The 20,880-nt window shown below is 42.9% G+C and overlaps 1 protein-coding gene across 11 annotated transcripts in view; it reads left to right on the plus strand.

Moving 5' to 3' along the window:
• RREB1 (ras responsive element binding protein 1) overlaps positions 1 to 20,880 on the plus strand; it is a 190,428-nt gene that overhangs the window by 153,379 nt on the left and 16,169 nt on the right. For 10 of the 11 annotated variants that reach the window (XM_058175879.1, XM_058175885.1, XM_058175881.1 and 7 more), the window contains 3 exons: positions 5,793 to 5,982; positions 6,183 to 8,880; positions 15,614 to 15,778. In XM_058175879.1, coding sequence (XP_058031862.1) covers positions 5,793 to 5,982; positions 6,183 to 8,880; positions 15,614 to 15,778 — 3,053 coding nt within the window. The remainder of the gene's footprint in view (positions 1 to 5,792; positions 5,983 to 6,182; positions 8,881 to 15,613; positions 15,779 to 20,880) is intronic. The other variant, XM_058175888.1, reaches the window with a different exon arrangement.

A 20,880-nucleotide genomic window follows, 5' to 3' on the forward strand; every position in this document is an offset into this window, starting at 1 on the left:
AACTAGTCTGCTAGTCAGTATGTCATGAAACACTTTATTAAAGTGCTTTGCTGAAATTAAGATTTTTCTACAGCAGTCTGGTAAAGTAAGATTGGTTGTTGTTGTTAACAAGCCCATGTTGACTTCTGGTAATTGTTACATTGTTTTTTAAAGCAGACCAAGATCATTCTCTTTGTGGTCTATTTTATAATCTTACCAGGCATCAGGGCTGGATTGCTCAGTTGTTCTTTGGATTTTCATTTTTGTCCTCCATTGTCTGGTACTTTACCCCTTCTGGATTTCTGGAATTTAATACACGAAAGTTTGGCCAAATCCTCAGCAGTTTCTGGGGGTACCCCAGGTTGCAATCAAAACTGTTCTACTTACGTAAGGTGTTCCCTGTCTGTGTTTCTGTCACCCTTCAATCCAGCTCCTTCATTCTGCTTTTCAAAGTTGCCTAAGAGAATATAAACCCTCTTGTGACAACCGAACAAAAATACAAGTTGGTTTCATTGTTGGGCAGTTGATTGGAGGTTTGTGCCTGACTCTAGTTTCATTCTTCTTTTGTCTTTCTTTGACAGCCAGCATACTTCTTAGGTTTCTGTCCATCTTCCTATCTGCCCGTTGTCTTCATAATAGCTCTCTAAGAACTTAAAACAATGGTTGGTTCACAGTAAACCAGTGTTTTGTGGAATGTTGGGGTATATAGCATTGCACATCATTCTTGAAATGATATTTTTTTTAAAACCAACTGAAGATTCCTGTCTTCATTGCTTTGATGTTTGTGATGTGAGATTGGGGAACTGGAAGCAACTTGTGTGCACTGAAGATGGTATCCCTTCACACTAAGTTCTGTAATGTATGGCATTAAATGTCTACCTGAGTTTAAAAGGGAAAAGAGCTAAGAATGTGTCAAAGCTTGGTTTAGATGTTATGGTTGGTAGGAAAATACCTGAGGGGATAGGGTTAGATCATTTGCTCCTATTCTGCTTCTTGAAGGTTTGGTGCTGAAAATATGATGTGAATAATCAGGGATTTTGCAATCAACTACACTTTTGAATACAATTAGGCAGAAAGAGAGAGAGAGAGAGAAGAACCAACTTTGATGAATATGAGCTTTTAGATCTGAATGGGCCAGATTTTTGTGAACATCTAACCCTGTGAAGTGAACAGCTAAGTCTGTGACATATGTTTACTTTCAGTTTATTACTTTTATTAGCAAATATTGACTCCTTTCCTCCAATTTCTACCTCCTGCCCTGTCTCCTCCCTGTTCTCTCCTCAGCAGATTCTAAACTTGTATAAATTTGCTTAGTCTTCTCTCAGACCTTACTCCTTCAGCTGCTCCTCAGGCTTTATTTATCAATCTCCTCCTTGACCATTATCAAACCTTTCCCTTGGAGGCTCTGTTTTCACTTCAGCTGAAAGCCAGAATGGGAATCTTAATTTGAAAATGCTGAGAAGTTCCCAGAGCTTCCCGGTTGCAACCTAAACTTGTGCACGGAGTGTTCTTCTGCCTTCTAGAAGGAACAGCAAGCCTATTAATGCAGGGTGAGGAATATTATTTCCATACAGCAGCTGGCATGATATACTGGGGGATTAATTGAGTCCTGTCGTAGTATAGAACCTCTTTTCTTGCAGCTAAAAGCTCTTGATTGTGTTTATAAGCTGTTGAATAACAGTTGTCTTGTCCTGCTATCTGTTGGTCAGATTTTCACCCTTGGCTTTTTTCCCTTCAGTATTAATGCCAGCTCCTCTAGTGCCAGTAACTGGGGATTAATGCAGCTGTTTGATCCCATTTCTCAGAGACTTCTGGGCAAAAGACTGGGCTGGGGGTTGTCCTGAAAGGCAATCAGTGTGGCGAACTGCTAATGTTAACAGGGATATAAACCAGTGCACATTTAATAAAGGTGAACATTGAAATCTTTTCAACAGCGAATAAGTCATTTGCTTTGAAAGGCTACTTAGTGCTTTTTACTTCAAAGCTGGGTCTCTTTAAGAAAAATAAAAATAAAGAGTTTAGGGCCGTGATGGTGAACCTATGGCACATGTGCTAGAGATGACACGCAGCGCCCTCTCTGATGGCATGGGAGCCGTCACCCCAGTTCCATCGCCCCAGGTTGCGTGCACGCTTCCTGCCAGCCAGCTGGTCTTTGGGTCTCTGCCGCAGGGGGCGGGGCATGTGCGGGGTCCGCACATGCACGGGTGTGGGGCGCATGCAGGGTGCGTGCGCATGAACAGGGTGGGGCATGTGCGGGGGAGCACATGCAGGGGGCCATGCACGCATTGCATTTTGGGGGTTCAGGCGCGTGTGCTTTGGGCACTCGGTCCGGAAAAGGTTAGCCATCACTGGTTTAGGCCTAAAGTACTGCATGCACCAAAGTACTAACATAGGGCACATTTCAAGAAAAAGTGAAGCATTTCTCTGTTGCTTTTGATTTCAGTGTGAATAACCTTACCTAGATCTTTAAATCTGCCCACTTAAAAGTTATTAATTTGGAATTAAAGTGAAAATAATCAGAGGCTTGTGCTGTCCTTCACCATACTCATTTATCATGTTCAGTTCCCTCTTTCATTTGTGACTCTTTGAGGGGGTGGGGGGAAGGAGGTGGATAATAAAAATACCTCTGCATGTGCGACAGAATGCCTTCCTTTGACACCAAAAATCACAAGAGACTCAGAGTGTTCAAGTCCTTTTTGAATATTCTTTTTATGCGGTAGCTGACAGAAAGGCTTTAAAATGTAATTTTGTACATTATTGCAAAATCCTGTTGGAATGCCTGGTGCAAGAGAATTTATGTTTTGCATGCATGTAAATGTGCTGTTACACAAATCTGACTCTTGTTGGACAGCCTGATTTTTTTGTTTTTGCTGTTATTGAAAAAAGAAGTGGAAGTTAAGTTCTGTTTGCAAATAACTACAAATGTTAGTTTTCTGATGCTAAGATCACAGCTTGCATCACACTATCACTGAAGAACAGCTGGAAAAATGCCTTGCTAGTACAGCAGCTTTAGTTGTCACTCTTGTTAATCATTCTACTTTAAATCCCTCTGTCTGCTTCAATCTCTGCTTTATGTAACCATCCTATCTGTATTTAGCTTGACATTATGTGTTAGGTGTTCACATTAAGATTGCAAGTTTTTCGTTTTCTCTTTTTTTTGATATCATTATGTTCAAGGTATTATCATATGTTTTCTCCATTGACACAGCCAACTTGTGTATAAAAAGGTACTTCTTTAAAATTCAATAGAGTCTCAAAATTGGTCCTTAAAAATACTGTCCATAAATGCTTATGAATAGCCTGGTTTTAATTATATCCTTTTCACGTCTATTGCAAGAATTAATAGTAGAACTCTGTACAAAGTTGTTTATATTTCCTGGCCTTTATTGCAGTTAGTATGACATTGATTCTTACTGGGAATAGGATCATAAAATTCCATCAAACGGCATTTAAGCTAATTCATCTATATCCTTAGTGGTAACAGAGACATTTCACTGCTCAAAGTGAAATCTAAATGTTGACGAACCCATTGTTAGGCGCAGTACTTCGGTACAGATATTTGGGAGAATTAAACTAGTAATTTGAAAAGTCATCCTGGATTAAGATTTCTGTGGATTTATTTGCAAAGCTGAAGTGTTGTGTTCAGGATGAGTTTATAATTATTTCTCCTTGGTCAATCTTAGCATTAGTGTGAAAGTAAGAGCCCCCTTTTTACAGTATTTTCAGTATGTCTCTATCAGCAGAGAAGATAATTGGTTAATATTTCCCTGGTGGTTTGCTATCTTCCTCTAGCTGGCTGCTGTTACATAGTTTATTGCTCTTTTCTCTGGAATGGCCTCGTTCCAGCTGTTTGATGCTCCCAAGTGGGATTCTCAGGAGAGACCTTAAAAGCCCAAAGGCTATATCCTTGTTTTCATCTTTCATGCCTTTGGAGTCCACTCACAATGACCCTTATTGTTTTTCGGGTGAGATGTAGAAACAAGGTGCCAGAGAGTAAGTGGGAGGTCTTGGGAGGAGCCGTGTGTTGAAATGAAGTGTGTCTGGTTGATGTTTTTGGGTGACTACTTCTCGCTCTGCAACTGTGACTTCAGGTTTCCATCTGCAATCATGGCAACAGGTGTTGAGTTTAGAATGCTGTTTTCTGACCTGATGTGATTGGATTCATGTAAAACATCGCACCATTAAAACAATTGAATTTAACAGAGGCAGGAACAATACCTGGGTGGGGTCAAGGCAAAAAATCTGTATTTTAAATTAAAACACATTAAAATTAATTGTAAGTTAATTGACATGTTGAATACAGTTACCGTGATTTCTCCCTATTTTTTAAATTTATTTATTTTATTTATTTATTTATTAGATTTTTATACCGCCCTTCTCCCGAAGGACTCAGGGCGGTTTACAGCCAATATAAAACAATGACAATTTACAACTAAAACAGAGATTAAAAAACTTATTAGATAATTGGCAAAATTTAAAATATTTAGACCTAAAAACCCCTAAAATTTGTATTAAATATAAATTAAAATTCAATCCCTATTAAAATATTAAAATTTAAAATTTAAGCCAGTCCCGCGCAAATAAACAAATACGTCTTCAGCTCGCGGCGAAAGGTCCGAAGGTCAGGCAATTGGCGCAAGCTAGGGGGATTGGAGCCAGAGGGTAGGAGCCCCCACAGAGAAGGACCTTCCCCTGGGGCTGCCAGCCGACATTGCTTGGCGGACGGCACCCTGAGAAGTCCCTCTCTGTGTGAGCCTACGGGTCGGTGGGAGGCGTGTGGTAACAGTAGGTGGTCCCGTAAGTACCCTGGCCCTAAGCCATGGAGCGCTTTAAAGGTAGTAACCAAAACCTTAAAGTGCACTCGAAAGACCACAGGCAGCCAGTGCAGCCTGCACAGGAGTGGTGTTACATGGGAAACGCGTGCGGCTCCCTCTATCACCCGCGCAGCTGCATTCTGAACTAACTGGAGCCTCCGGGTGCACTTCAAGGGGAGCCCCATGTAGAGAGCATTGCAATAATCCAAGCGAGAGGTGACAAGAGCATGAGTGACCGTGCATAAGGCATCCCGGTCAAGGAAGGGGCGCAACTGGCGAACCAAGCGAACCTGGTAAAAAGCTCTCCTGGAGACGGCTGTCACATGATCTTCAAACGACAGCCATCCATCCAGGAGAACACCCAAGTTGCGCACCCTTTCCATTGGGGCCAATGACTCGCCCCCAATAGTCAGCTGTGGCTGCAGCTGACTGTACCGGGGTGCCGGCATCCACAGCCACTCCGTCTTGGAGGGATTGAGCTTGAGCCTGTTTCTCCCCATCCAGACCCGTACGGCTTCCAGGCACCGGGACAGCACTTCGACAGCTTCGTTGGGGTGGCCCGGGGTGGAAAAGTACAGCTGTGTATCGTCAGCGTACTTTTTTAATTATTTTTTTATTATTTTTAATAATTTGCACTCTATATCATATAAACTTCACAATTTGGTAACCACTTTTAGACAGGACTTATACATAGCCTGGGGATCTCTGACTGAGCCTCACTGCCATAAACCAAGCATGGCATGAATTATAGATAGATTCACATGTCATGCTAAGTCAAAGCCAACAAATCCTGTTGGGAGATGATCATCTTGGTTATCCAGAAGCAACGGTTACTTGCCTTGGTTATAGGAACTTTTTAGCATCTGGTTTTCCATTATGATACTAGCTCTGTTTTTACAAGGAAAGAGAATGGTAAGAAACAGTGTTCTGTTTGGACTGATACCAATGGTGTGATTATGTATCTTTTTCATAAGTAATTGTGCTCTTTTCCTCCTCTAGGTGTGATGTCTGCTGCATTACCTTCCGCACACACCGGGGGTTGTTGCGGCATAATGCAGTTATTCATAAACAACTTCCAAAGGACTCAACTGGAAAGCCTTATATTCAGAACAATCCTTCAATTCCTGCCGGCTTCCATGATTTGGGCTTCACGGACTTTTCTTGTAGGAAATTTCCTCGCATTTCTCAGGTAATTTGTTCAATTGACCTGGCTGATTGTGTAATATCCATACTTCCTTTTCTATTTAATTTAGAAGCGAATTGGGAACTAAATATTTGGAGCATCGGTCGCTTGGAATCGGTTTCAGTTGCAGAAAAAACTGGCTGCTGTTGACCTTTGGATTTTGTGGATAATTTAATGCTCATGTGTGTTCTTGTGATGTCTCCTAGGTTTGGTGTGAAACAAACCTGCGGAGATGCACCAGTGATTATCATCGCTATATCTGTGATGTATGCAACAAGGCATTCCCCATGCTCTCAGCGCTCAAGCTGCACAAAGACACCCACGCAACCGATCAGGGAAGAGAAGTGCACAACCTGCACTCAGAGGACGCAGACCTAAAAGCTTACATGGCATCCTTGGGGCTGCAGCATACCAAAGACATTGAATCTGTCAAGCAGGAGGATCTTGTGCTAGATGATGAGGTCCAAGAAATGCAGCTACGAACACTGAAATGTAACCTACCTCAGGAACCTGGAAGTGATAACCAGTTGAACCTATCCCCTCTGGAGGGTGCTTCTGTGGGAGGCCCCTTTTCAGTCCTTCCCCCTACAAAAGAAAATATGAAGCTACTCTCACTACAGCCTTTCCAGAAAGGCTTCATAATCCAGCCTGACAATAGCATTGTTGTTAAACCCATTTCTGGTGAATTAGCAGATATCCAGCAGATCCTAAAGATGGCGTCCTCAGCGACTCCACAAATCAGCCTCCCACCGCTGTCTAAGGCATCTCATATCCCCATCCCATCCATATTCAAACATATGCCTCCATTAAAGCCAAAGCCATTGGTAGCCCCTAGGACCGTTGTAGCAAGTTCAACACCACCTCCATTGGTCAACACTCAGCAAGCCTCGCCAGGATGTATCAGCCCAAGCCTTCCTCCAGTACCACCCAAAATGGTCAAAACCCCAGACCAAGAATCAACTTCAGATTCTTCCCTCACACACAATAAATCCAGAACAAACTCCAGTCCTTCTCCCCAGGCTAAGCCGGAATCTTTGGGTCAACATGAAATGAAAACTCAGCTGGAGCAAGACAGCATCATAGAAGCCCTTTTGCCTTTGACAATGGGGACAAAAATAAAACAGGAGGTGACCGAGCGAGACTTCAAGGCCATCATGACTGGAACCCCAAACAAGAAAACCCCAGCTATGAGGAAAGTTTTGTATCCATGCCGTTTTTGTGAGCAAGTGTTCCCGTTCTCTGGAGTCTTAAGAGCTCATATCCGTTCTCACTTAGGTATCTCCCCTTATCAGTGTAACATCTGTGACTACATTGCAGCCGACAAGGCAGCACTGATCCGGCACTTGAGGACGCACAGTGGGGAGAGGCCGTACATCTGCAAGATCTGCCACTACCCTTTCACGGTGAAAGCCAACTGCGAAAGGCACCTGCGCAAGAAACACCTCAAAACAACTAGAAAGGAGATCGAGAAGAATATTGAGTATGTGGCCAGCAATGCGGCCGAGATGGTCGATGCTTTCTGCTCCCCAGACACGGTGTGCAAATTCTGCGGGGAGGACCTTAAACATTACCGTGCCCTCCGTGTCCACATGAGGACACATAGCAGCTGCCAGAAGAAGAAGCCATTTGAATGTAAGGAGTGCGGCACTGCCTTCTCAGCCAAGCGGAACTGCATTCATCATATCCTCAAGCAGCATTTGCACATCCAGGAGCGGGAGATCGAGAGCTATGTGCTGGCCGTGGACTGCACTCCTCCAGAAAGCCAGCCTGACCCTGTGTTACTGGAAGAAAGCACTTATCTGGATTGCAAATCTGTGTCACCTTTCCTAGAATCGCAGAATGGCTTTTTAAGGGGGGCTCCCTCTCATGCATCGATCAAACTTGAAACTGCAAATAACTTCCAGATGGATTTTGATGAGCCTTTAGATTTCTCACAAAAGAACAAAACCCTGAATTCTGTACTGGTCAAGCAAGAGAACCCATTCGGGTCCTCTCTCTACGACAGTTCCATGGAGCCCATTGATCTGTCAATTCCCAAGCCTCCAAAAAAGGACAGTGATGAGGGTAGAATGAGTGAGGATAAGAAGCAAGAGCTCCATGATGGTCACGACGAGAAACTGCAAGGCTGTCTACCGCCTCCTCCAGCTAACGGCAACCTGGAAAACACAGCTCTCAGACATTCCCAACCACTGAAGGGACCACTTCATTTGACTGTCCCAATAATTTCTCCAGGACTCTTGGGGAACTCGGTTTTGCTGAGGCCTTTGAGGCCCAAACCGCCGCTTCTCCTCCCAAAACCTCTCGCAACGAAAGAGCTGCCACCCCTCGCTTCCATTGCACAGATTATTTCATCTGTGGCTTCTGCTCCGGCTTTGCTCAAAGCAGAAGTCTCAGACTCTGTCCCCAAGGTGGCCATTGGCAGCTCTACCACCTCTGAAAAGTTAGGAAGTCCCAGTCCTAAAGCAACTCTCCTAGCCGCTATCCAGACAGATACTAACACTCCCAGTGACTTAACGAAGAGCACCAGCAGTCCAACGGGGTCCCAGAAATCCTCGAAGTCTGGATCGGTAAAGAAAAGAGGCAGAAAGAAAGGCACGAAAAACAAGCCCAAAGCAAGCAGCGGTCTGGACTTGGAATCAAGTGGGGAGTTTGCCAGCATAGAGAAAATGCTGGCAACCACAGACACCAATAAATTTAGCACATTTCTACAATCGACTGCAGACTTTAAAGAAGCGGCTGATAAAAACGGAGCTAGCGAGGAAGAGAGAGAGGCTGTTGAAGACAAACTCCTGCGTGGAAAGCGAAATGCCTACTCAAACTGCATTCAGAAAATCAAGTGCCCCCACTGCCCTAGAATTTTCCCCTGGGCAAGTTCTTTGCAGAGGCACATGCTCACTCATACAGGTAAGAAAGCTCTTACAAAATGGCCGGGGGTGGGTGGGTGGGAAGGTGGGTGGGTTAGGGAAGAGCAGATTACGCTTCACAGGAATCTTAGCTGACTGACCGAGAGGGATCTAGAGGGAAAACCATCATTCATTCGTTACATCCAAAAGGAATTGCCAGGAAAATCTGCCAGCTTTAGTGTATTGATAAGTTTACCTTCTATTACACCATTCCGGGGACACCCTGTTTTGTTTTGTTTTTAAATTGGAAAATGTATGACTGCGCACTATATTTGTGCACCACATCATTTAATTTGGTAAATTTATATAGCCGTCCATCCCTTATACATGACTCTGGGTGGCTAACAGTTAAAAGAAATAGAAACAAATGTGTGAAGCCCAGCCTGGTGGTGAAAATCGTAGGTAACTTCAACTGTTATAGAACAGCAGCAGAACATAACTGAACTACACACAATCAACCAGACAACACGCTCCTCCTCCCCTCTATTTGCATGGATTAACAGCAGCTGACCTCATGCTAGAGGGTTGTTCCTTGTACTTGTAAGATCAAATCCTGATTTACAGCCCAGTTTTCTATTTTGAGCATGACAGACTATGATTTGCGGCAGCCAAACAGGGTAGAGTGTATTGGGGGTGGGAGAACCCAGGACTCATGGCTACAGTGCCAAACTCTACTGTGGCAACTTAATCTCTTAACCTCTAACTACTGCTCTGAGTATAAGGATTTTTGTTTTCTGACAAAATGCAAAACTGGAAGGTCTACAGTATTGCAGAAGTAGTTTTGCTATGCCCTAAATTCATTCTGTAGAATCTTCTTTTTTTTTTTTAATGATAGATAAGTGAGGATTTCTGACTTAATTCTCCCTCCTTGTCAACTAGAGTAGCTATAGGGTTTTGACCTCTAAGACACATCTATTTATTTGCGCAGGACTGGACTAGAATTTTTAATTTTTAAATTTGGTTTTAATGGGGTTTTATTATTTATATTTCTATTTTAAATATTCGGCCTATTGAATAAGTTTTTTAAATTAATGTTTTATTCTGTATATATTTATGTTTTAATTTGGCTGTAAACCGCCCTGAGTCCCTAGGGAGATAGGGCGGTATAAAAGTACGAACAAATAAATAAATAAATAATAAATAAATAAATAATTGACTCTAATCCACTCCATAACTTAGTTTCATCAGGCGTTAGAGATAATGGGAAGTATATGCCAAGGTTATCTGGAGGATCCAGGTTGGGAAAAGTTGGGAAAGCAAAGGTTGGGTTAAATAGATTGGGAGGAAAGAAACAGCAGAAGGGAAGAGTACATCTTCTGTTTTCCTGCTGTCAGATTTGTTTCCCTTATCAGTTTTTCCATTTGTGAGGCTTAAACATTGCTTCCTTCTACACTTCAATACAGTGGAAAAAAGAAAAATATTGAGCAGCATTTGGAATAACAATACAGGAAAGAAGGCCAAGTGCTGCTCCTTTCTGCTCCTCCTGTCTTCATTGCCTTCATTAGAAGTTGCTTATCATGGCTCAGGAATTCTGGGAGTTGAAGTCCACAAGTCATAAAGGGCCATCATTCCCCACACCTGTTCTAAAGGAATTGCTGACAAAACTTGCATTAACTTTTAATATCTATGAGGTTTGCAGAAAATTACTAAAAAGAATATTCTGCCCCATGCAGAATATCTAAAATTTGCTCTCACTCAACGACTAGACGTGCTCTGATTTTTGATGTATCCAATTCTTGAATTGAAAGCCACAGTGAGGAAAAAAATGCCTTTCTATTGACTCTCCTTAAGCATAGATGAAAGGGAGAAAGAGACATACATCTACTTCTTTTGTGTCTTTCTTTATATGGGTCTCTATTTTAATAAATAGCATCAGAGCTTTTTGTTCATTTAAACTTAGCTTCCAAATTCTAAGATAGGGATCTTTCTTTATTACATTTGGCTTTGGTAAAAGAAAAAAAAAATCACTATTGTGGTTAAGAGTGTGTGAAAAATACACTAACTAGTTTTGTTTTTGCAAATCTGTTTGCAGTTAAGTAATGTTGTTAAATTTCTATGATTCATGTATTGCTGGCAAATGCTGCCTGTTAGCTTTATGAATATTGTTATGCCCTTTTCCACCTATCTCCCCCCCATACTTCTTATCTTGCCATCTTAAATATATTCCCTCATCTTATTAATTCTGAATTCAAACAGTTGTTTTCTGTTTTGATATTTTAGAGCATTCAGTGTTAGAGGCAACAGGGACACTTGTGGATTGACTAGGCTGTTGAAATTTGCAAATAATAAAGGGCAACAGATTGGTATTGAAGACAGTGATTAATTATTAAAATGCATTGCTCATACATAGTATTTCTCCCACCATTTTCAAGGACAGCTGTGTGGGGCAGCCAGAGCAGTTGGCCTGCTTAAAGCACCCAGTGTAGGTGCTTGCTTTGTCTCAAATGAGGGAATCACAGAATTAGCATCTTCGCCAATCTTGTTTCCTTTTATGGTGCTGTCATAGAGAAAGGATAAAATCTACAGGAAGGAATTAAACCTATTTGCAAGAATGGGAGAAGTTTAGTGTTGGGTAACAGCAATAGGAGAATAATACTAAAATATTTGTCACCAGTAGTGGCACAAAAGACGAAATTCCCAAATTGGAATCAAGCCAGGATGATTAACAGTCCTTGACTCAAAGTAGCTGCTTACTCCTGAATGAGATGAATCACGCTAACCAAAAGTCTTAGCCTTTTCCTTGAAAAATATGGCTTCACCATTCCTGATGTTTGGCTTTGTTTAGAGGCTGAATAAAAAAGGTGCAATTTAATAGCAGCAGTTGTCTTTGGGTTGCCTGCTCAGATGATAACTTCTGCCAATTTAGTCTTTATCACTGAACTCATAGACGACCGAGGTCATTTTTAAAAACTTAATTACAGCCTCCTTGAATAATCTCTTTGTTGATTTAACTCATTGTTTTAAACTGTATTGTCTAGAACTTGTTGGCTGGCTCTGTCACTTTAAAAAAAAACCCCATAGTTCATACTTCGACGTGCATTAAAAGGGCTAAGTATTAGTAGACTTTCTCATAGCATGAAACACCCTCTGGGATGCAGTATAGCAAAGGAAGGGGAATATGAACGGTTTATTGTTCATGGGTGAAGCTATTTTTCATAAATACCTATTTGCTTTAACCTAATGAGCATTCATTTAGATTGTGTTGAGATATAAACTTGATAAAAATGAACACTATTGCTAATAATAAGTGTATAATGTGTAATAGTAGGTGTTGAGCATTTGGAAAAAATCTGAACTGAATTTATTGAGTAGAAATATATTCTGTACATTAGATGTTACTGTAACATGCTGAATCTATTAATACCATTCAAATTAGGAGAACTTGGGTATTGCAATGCTTGGCAAGCTGGTGAATTCATTCAGCTGGGTCAACGCTGCAATAGCAGGCTTAAGAACAGTATGAATCCCTCTTCTTGGCTTTGCAAACAATCCCTCCTATAAGCTCCATGTGAATATTTGCTTTGTGTGATTTTTCCCTCCTTTTCAGAAGCCCCGCCCCTCAAAAACAACAACAACAACAAAACAACAACAACAACAACACCAGGTATAAATTCAATGTTCATGCCAAAGGCCCAGAACATTCAGAAGAATGCTTGTCTGACAAAGGGAAGGGACTGTCCACACTACATACCAACCAAATCTTGATAATATGTACAATTGATGAATGAATTGAGCACTGCCATATATTTGTGTTATTGTGTCATAATGTGTACCACATTACCTGTGGTAACTTCAGTATTAACTGCTACTCACCGAAGCTGGGATTTCATACAATTACAACAAAATACAGTACATTAACTTTCCCTCCATCAATTTAATTTCATTGTTTCCCACCTCTTTTTATTTGTTTCTATTTTTTCTTGTAATGGTGGTGTAATGATGAATAAATCAGAGCAAGCCCTCCATGTCTACCACACAGCCTGGATTATCCTTAAATATCTGTCATTGACTCCACTGTGGTTATGATCACCTATTTCTCAGTGTTGATTCATTTGCTTGTGCAGCAGAATGGGGCGGGGAGGAAGAAAATGACAAATTCAAACTTAGAAAACATTTCTAAAATGTCACAGTGCAATGAGAAAATTCCCACAGTAGCTCTTGCTCCAGTATCAAGATTTTGTGGGTGGTTTTTTTTTTTTCCTTAAAGGAAAAAGCTGTTAAACGGAAAATAAAAAGGCTTTGATTTCTGGTTCACAATCTTAGCACTTTCGAATTGTACAAAACCAGTTCCTTTAATTGCCAATGGAAGATTATGACCGTTTAAGGCCACCATGTTTAGAGACCAGCCAAAGCCTTTTGGGCTCAGTGTGTCAAAAATTCAGAAAATGCCTAACTTGATTTTGCTGGCGTGTCTTGCCCTCCCCTCCCCTCCCCTCCCCTCCCCAAACAAAACAAACAATTCTTTATTTCTCCGCCCCCCCCTCCAAATCTAGGGTTCCATGAACAGCAGCAATTGGTGGTAGCCCTGAGGCTGGGCCTAAAGTCAAGAACCAGGCCTCAGCTTCAGCCCTAGCTCCACTAATGCCACTCAAAAAGCCACCCAGTACTGTTCTCCAAGGCATGATTATACCCATGGCCTAATACTCCACAGGACCTTATTTTTAAATGGTGTTCAGGCCTGTGCAATCTCCCCAAAAGCTGCTCTGGGTTGCACAAGACCTTCATTCTTGAAGCAACTTTCGGGAAGACTTTTCCACAGCCTCTACAGCCTTGGGAAATTGCACAATCCACACCCCATTCTCGTGTGATTTTTGGAGGCTTCAAAGGCCATGTAAGAGCATGGCCTTCTCGCACAACTCCTAAAGGTTCCAGAGGACATCTCATCCTTATGTGGCCTCTACAACCTTCAGAAAATTGCAGAAAAATGGGGCATACTTTTGAGAATAATTGTTGTTGGATGTAGGTGAATGCTGGCGTAGGTTTCTCATAATTGGCCTCATGCCATGATGGCGAACCTAGGGTACATGTGCCAGAGGTGGCACACACAGCCTTCTTTGGGGGCACACGCACCATCACCAGCTGCTCTTGTGAGTTTCTGGCATGCATTTCCGGCCAGCTGGTCTTCGGAAAACAGCCCCCAAAAACGGCCTGAAAATGGCCCCCAAAACAGCCAAAAACCAGGCATGCGCATGCCAGCCAGCTGGTGTTCAAGGTCCGGCACTCTGGCATGCGCACATGCACACACATGCACGCACATTCTGGTATGGGCACTCGGTAGTGAAAAGGTTCGCCATCACTGGCCTAATGCATTATTATTTAATACAGACCATACTGAGACTTTTATTTGGACCTATTGCACAATATGGTAACATGGGCTTTTTTGAGATTAAATAACGTAGTATTTATTTTCTAAAATTATCTGTTCCCAGAGGCTTATGTGCGTATCTGAAAAAAATGTCCATTAATGAACTGTGAAAATTCCTACTACCCGAGTAGTGATTAGGAAGACTCTTGAGAGGTTGTAATGCTTGAAGTACACCTGAAAAAAGTATTTTGACACTCTGACTCATTCCTGCTTTCTGTTTTGTGATATTCCACTATTCTCTTTTTCTTGCCTCATGTTCTTTTGGGGTTTCAAGATTATTAGAGGCTACCTTTATGCATGGTTGAATGGCATGACTAGTTGTATGTTTTTGTACTTATGAAGCCCAGCTGGCATTGCAAATTGTATTTTGATGACTTGACTAGGAGAGAATTTTGTTCTGCCCTCTAATGTTTGTTTTTATAGCTGTGTGTGTATTGATTGAAGCTGCATGCAACTACGAGGAATTGTGTCCTTCCTTAGGCAGCTAGCTTTTAAGCCTTTTACTTGCTGTAGAAATGGCCAGAGGTAGTAACAATTCTGATAGTTAACTTTTCTGAAGCATCTTGTTTCTCCGTGCCCTATGCCTTATTTTTTCCTCTATCACATACATTATCTCTTTGGAATTTTACTTTATAAAATGAATTAATCATGTGTTTGTATCGCCTTGTCTCTAATTTTGTCATGAACATTTTTTTTCCCCTTGAGCTCAGAACTCATTCCTTGCAGGTAGATTGAATAGTGAGGTTTACCCTTTGATATTATGGAGTGTTCTAATTAGACACATGGCACCATGGAAATTATATTGGGGACTTAAACGTGTGAAATGAAAGAATCTTCCCTTTACGTAACTGATGGAAGCTTGTGGATGAGTTTAAATGCCAAGGGAAGGTTGCAAGCCAGTTCTGTAGTTGCCTCTTATTTTATCAAGCCCATGACCTTGTAGATGGCCATAGAAGCTATGATCATTTGCAGCTAATCATATATTTCCTTTTGGATTTGTGTAGTGTGAACAACTGATTACAGTGTATTGCACTGATACCAAACATCTCAAAATAGTTATTTGCTATTAAGTCCATATGATTTTTCAGGCAATTATATTGAAGAACTCTCAGAGTTTTGGGGTTTCAGAGTCAGTCTATCTTTCTTAGGTTATTTTATGTATGGCTATACTGGAATCTTGAGCGTGCTACTTGGGAAGTAAAGTGCTTCAGAGTTATTAGGGACCTTTTTTAAAAAAATGAATCGATTTAGGACTGAGCTGAGTCAAAGTTGTTCAAACTAAGTTGAAGGAATAGGAAAACACAAGGAGCTCCTCTGATACATTAGAAAAAAAAAAGATAAATATGTTTTTTTTCCCTGCTTCATTCAGGTCAGAAGCCCTTCCCTTGTCAAAAATGTGATGCCTTCTTTTCTACCAAATCTAACTGTGAACGCCACCTCTTACGCAAACATGGAGTTGCCAACTACTGTCTGAGAAGAAACGGGCTTATCCCCCAGTCTAAAGAAAGTGATGCTGGAGCTCATGATAGCACAGGTAGCTTTTTTAGGTTGTTCCAGAATTTAAAGATAAGTTGTGTTCCTTTTTGCTTTGGGCCTTTAGAGGAATCAGTGAGGCTTTAGAAGACTTTTCAGGACCTGAGGAATTCAATTAGATGTCCCAAAGTGCTTTTTTCAAGAGGCAACTGGACTTCCCCACCAGCCAATCCTCATCATCCAGTCAGAGCTGAAGAAGCTTCTTGAATGAGAAGCGAAACATCTTCAAAGAAAAACCAGAAAGTTCAGTTGTCTTTGAAAAAAGCCTCTTTGGAACAACCATGACCTGGATGACTGAGAATCTCCATAGACCAATTCAATTAGATGTTAACACCTTGACTAACTTAAGTCTGTTGTGGGAGTTTCCCTCCTATTCAGGAGAGGTGGGAGCATTGAAAGTCTCACAGACAGGCAAGAGGGTTCTGTGTCAAATCTTGCTCTTTCTCATCTTACCTAATTTTTGCTTCAGGTGAAGTTCTCAGATGAAATATAATATTTCCCTAGCAGACAGCAAGGGACAGAAAAATGTTCAACATTCTTGTCTGCCCAGTGCTGGGATTTCAGCGGCTTATCTGTTCAGCATAGGAAATCACAAGTTTTGGATTCGGTGATGCATAGGTTGTGTTGCTGCAGTGTTTAGTTTGGCCTTGAGAGGAATTTGTATTCAGCAATTAACAAGGAGATAGGGACCAAGATAGTTGTCATTGGTTCTAGATTATCTATCTGATTAGATAGGTGATCAAAGCAGACATGCCTGATAGTAGTTTACAAATTTTAAATTGTAATGAGATTTGTTGCAGCATATATGTACAATAATGAGGACTCACTTAGTGTTTTCTAAATGTCTTGGATCCCACTCATCCTATTTTTCTAATTTTATTAGAATTACAATTCACAATGATGCAAACCCTAAAAGAAAAAGGAAAAATAGGTATGGAGAAAAAAGGAAAGAAAAATAGAAAAGAAAGAAAAAAATCCTTAAAATCTTGTCATTTCAACCCTGATCATTACGTGTTAGATCTATTTTAACCTTGATCAAATAAACCAATTTTATATTCTTTTCATTTTCTTCTAAAATCTTTATAATCAAATAACGGCCGAGAACTTGATTTCTTTTCATTTTTTCTTTCTCACAAGATTCTTCAAAGTTTACACAAGTCTCTTTTGAAACTTATCCATGTCACTCTCTTGGTTGTACATTCCTTTTAATTATTAAAATAATTAATAATACACCCCCTAATACATGATCTGATTCAGGGGGGTGCCGCGGATATTATAGGCGTTACGGAGACCTGGTTGGGCACTGAAGGGGGTGTGCCCCTGGTCGAGATGTGCCCACCGGGTTTCCGTGCATTCCATCAGCCGAGGGCCCAGGGTAGGGGTGGAGGGGTGGCGGTTGCTATTAAAGAGAGTCTAGAGCCGAGGGAGACCACTGTACCTCAGATTGCCGGGTGTGAATCCCTCTTTGTGAGGTGGGGTCATAGATGTCAGATGGGCTTGCTGGTCGCGTACCTGGCTCCTTGCTGCGTGACAGCTGCCCTGCCCGAGCTCCTGGAGGTGCTTGCCGGGGTGGCAGTGGAGACCCCCAGACTTTTAGTCATGGGGGACTTTAACTTGCCATCTGCCGGCTCGTCATCGACAGTAGCTCGGGAGTTCTTGGCCTCCATGACGGCCTTGGACCTGACTCAAGTAGTGGATGGCCCCACTCACATCGGGGGAGGCACACTGGACCTGATTTTTGTCTCTGGTCAGTGGTTGAGAGATCTGGACTTAAAGGAAATAGTCATTGAACCTTTGTCATGGTCAGATCACTCTCTCCTTCGCCTGGACTTTCTGACCGCTACCCAACACCGCAGGGAGACGGAACCATTACGGTGGTACCGTCCCAGGCGCCTGATGGACCCAGAGAGGTTTCGGACGGAGCTTGGGCCACTTCCTGAGGGTCTGGCTCACGGCACGGCAGAGGAACTAGCTGCAGCCTGGGAGCCGGCTGCGGCTGGGGCTTTAGACCGTGTCGTGCCTTTGCGGCCTCTGACCCGGCGCAGATCCCAACCGGCTCCTTGGTTCTCCGAGGAGCTGAGGGGGATGAAACGCCGGAGAAGACGCCTAGAGAGTTCCTGGAGGTCCAGCCGTTCAGAGGCTGATCGGACACTAGTTAGATCCTATACTAGGACCTACCTAGTGGCACTGAGGGAAGCGAGGCGTTCCTACGCCTCCTCCCTCATTGCGTCGGCAGATAACCGCCCAGCTGCCCTGTTTCGGGTGACCCGCTCCCTCCTTCACCAGGGGGGGCGGGATGACCCGTTGCGGGGACGTGCTGAGGAGTTTAACGGTTATCTATACGATAAAATCGTTCAGCTTAGGGACGGTCTGGACCAAAATTGTGGCGATTCAGACGAGGTATCTGAGGCGGTCTTGGTGATGTTGTTTGGGATGAGTTTGACCCTGTGACTCCCGAGGACATGGACAGGTTGCTGGGTAGATTGAATGCCACCACGTGTTTACTGGACCCGTGCCCCTCCTGGCTGGTGCTGGCCACTCAGGAGGTGACACGAGGCTGGCTCCAGGGGATTACGAGTGCTTCCTTGTTGGAGGGAGTCTTTCCGGCCGCCTTGAAAGAGGCGGTGGTGAGGCCCTCCTCAAGAAGCCTTCCTGGACCCGGCTGTTTTAGGTAATTATCGTCCGGTCTCCAACCCGCTCATGCGAAGGTTGTAGAAATATGGTGGCATATCAGTTTCCCCTGCACCTGGAGGAAACTGTCTATCTGGACCCGTTCAGTCCGGCTTCCGACCGGTTACAGCACTGAGGCGGCTTTGGTCGCGTTGGTGGATGATCTCTGGAGGGCCAGGGATAGGGTTATTCCTCTGCCCTGGTCCTATTAGACCTCTCAGCGGCTTTTGATACCATCGACCATGGTATCCTGCTGCGCCGGTTGGGGATTGGGAGTGGGAGGCACCGTTTATCGGTGGTTCTCCTCCTATCTCTCCGACCGGTCGCAGACGGTGTTGACGGGGGCAGAGGTCACCGCGGCGCCTCACTTGTGGGGTGCCGCGGGGTCGATTCTCTCGCCTTCTGTTCAACATCTATATGAAGCCGCTGGGTGAGATCATCAGTGGCTTCGTGTGAGGTACCAGCTGTACGCTGATGACACCCAGCTGTACTTTTCCACACCGGCCACCCCAATGAAGCTATCAAGTGCTGTCCCGGTGTTTGGAAGCCGACGGGTCTGGATGGGGAGAAACAGGCTCAAGCTCAATCCTCCAAGACGGAGTGGCTGTGGATGCCGGCATCCCGGTACAGTCAGCTGAGTCCGCGGCTGACTGTCGGGAGCGAGTCATTGGCCCCGATGGAGAGGGTGCGCAATTTGGGCGTTCTCCTGGATGCACGGCTGTCTTTTGAAGATCATTTGACGGCCGTCTCCAGGAGAGCTTTCCACCAGGTTCGCCTGGTGCGCCAGTTGCGCCCCTTTCTAGACCGGGATGCCTTGTGCACAGTCACTCACGCCCTTGTGACGCCTCGCCTGACTACTGCAATGCTCTCTACATGGGGCTCCCTTGAAGGGCATCCGGAGGCTGCAGTTGGTTCAGAATGCAGCTGCGCGGGTGATAGAGGGAGCCCCTCGTGGCTCCCGAGTGACACCTATCCTGCGCAGGCTGCACTGGCTACCTGTGGCCTTCCGGGTGCGCTTCAAGGTGTTGGTGAACGTCTTTAAAGCGCTCCATGGCATAGGGCCGGGTTACTTACGGGACCGCCTGCTGCTACCAAATACCTCTCACCGACCCGTGCGCTCTCACAGAGAGGGACTCCTCAGGGTGCCGTCGGCGCGACAGTGTCGTCTGGCGACACCCAGGGGAAGGGCCTTCTCTGTGGGGGCTCCCGCCCTCTGGAACGAACTCCCCCCAGGACTTCGTCAACTTCCGGACCTCCGAACCTTTCGCCGCGAGCTCAAAACTTACTTATTTATCTGCGCTGGACTGGGTTAGTTTTTTAAGTTATGGGTTTTTAAATGGGTTTTACTTCCAAATTTTAATTATGGCCAATTTAAATAAGTTTTTTATTAGTATTTTAATTGTATGTATTGTGCATTTTACTTGGCTGTGAACCGCCCTGAGTCCTTCGGGAGAAGGGCGGTATACAAATTTAAATAATAAATAAATAAATAAATAAATAATAAAACATTAACTAGTTTCTTTTCTGTGTCTGGTATAACACCTTTTTCCATGTCATTCTTTTAGCTAGTCATTTTTAAATGCACTTTCAAATCAGTTTCAATCACATCAGATAATATTCGTTTCTCCATAGCAGCTTGAATACATAGTCTACCTACGAGGCAGATGTTCTTAAAATTAACTTCTGAGTACATTGTTCAAAAATTCCTTTCAGTATGTCCAATGTTAAAATATTTGCTTCATTCTGTATGAGTTTTAATGTTGAGTTTTAATGTTCTTTTCCTTTAATTGTAATCCTTAATTGCTTCTTGTTTTCTGTGATGTCCAATTTTTAAAGTTGGATCTTATTGTTTTTAAGAATTAAAAACAAAAACATTTTTCCAAAAAGAATTCCTTATAATTAATTACAAAATCTTATTTCAAAATTACCTTCACCCTTTATAAAGGTGGGTGTTTGCAACTTTCTAAAATTAAAATTTTAATCATCCCCGTGTTGTTTATCCAGATTTTTAAAAAGTCCTTTTTTAAAAAATTTGAATTTATATCCCGCCCTTCTCTGAAGACTCAGTGTGGCTTACAATGTGTTAAGCAATAGTCTTCATCCAATTGTATATTATATACAAAGTCAACTTTTATTGCCCCCAACTATCTGGGTCCTCATTTTACCTACCTTATAAAGGATGGAAGGCTGAGTCAACCTTGGGCCTGGTGGGACTTGAACTTGCAGTAATTGCAAGCAGCTGTGTTAATAACAGACAGACTTAGTCTGCTGAGCCACCAGAGGCCCCTTAAACTTTGTATTTATAAGTTATTTCACTAAGGATTTAAGGAACCTCACCCAGTACTGTTCTTTGATTCAAAAGTTCTGAATATCTGAAAAGCAATTAAAAAGCAATTTTCAAAAGAGATCAGAAAGGGAAGAATGTGAATCTAG

Source organism: Ahaetulla prasina, chromosome 3, assembly GCF_028640845.1.
Source record: "Ahaetulla prasina isolate Xishuangbanna chromosome 3, ASM2864084v1, whole genome shotgun sequence".
Classification (NCBI taxonomy): Eukaryota; Metazoa; Chordata; class Lepidosauria; order Squamata; family Colubridae; genus Ahaetulla; species Ahaetulla prasina.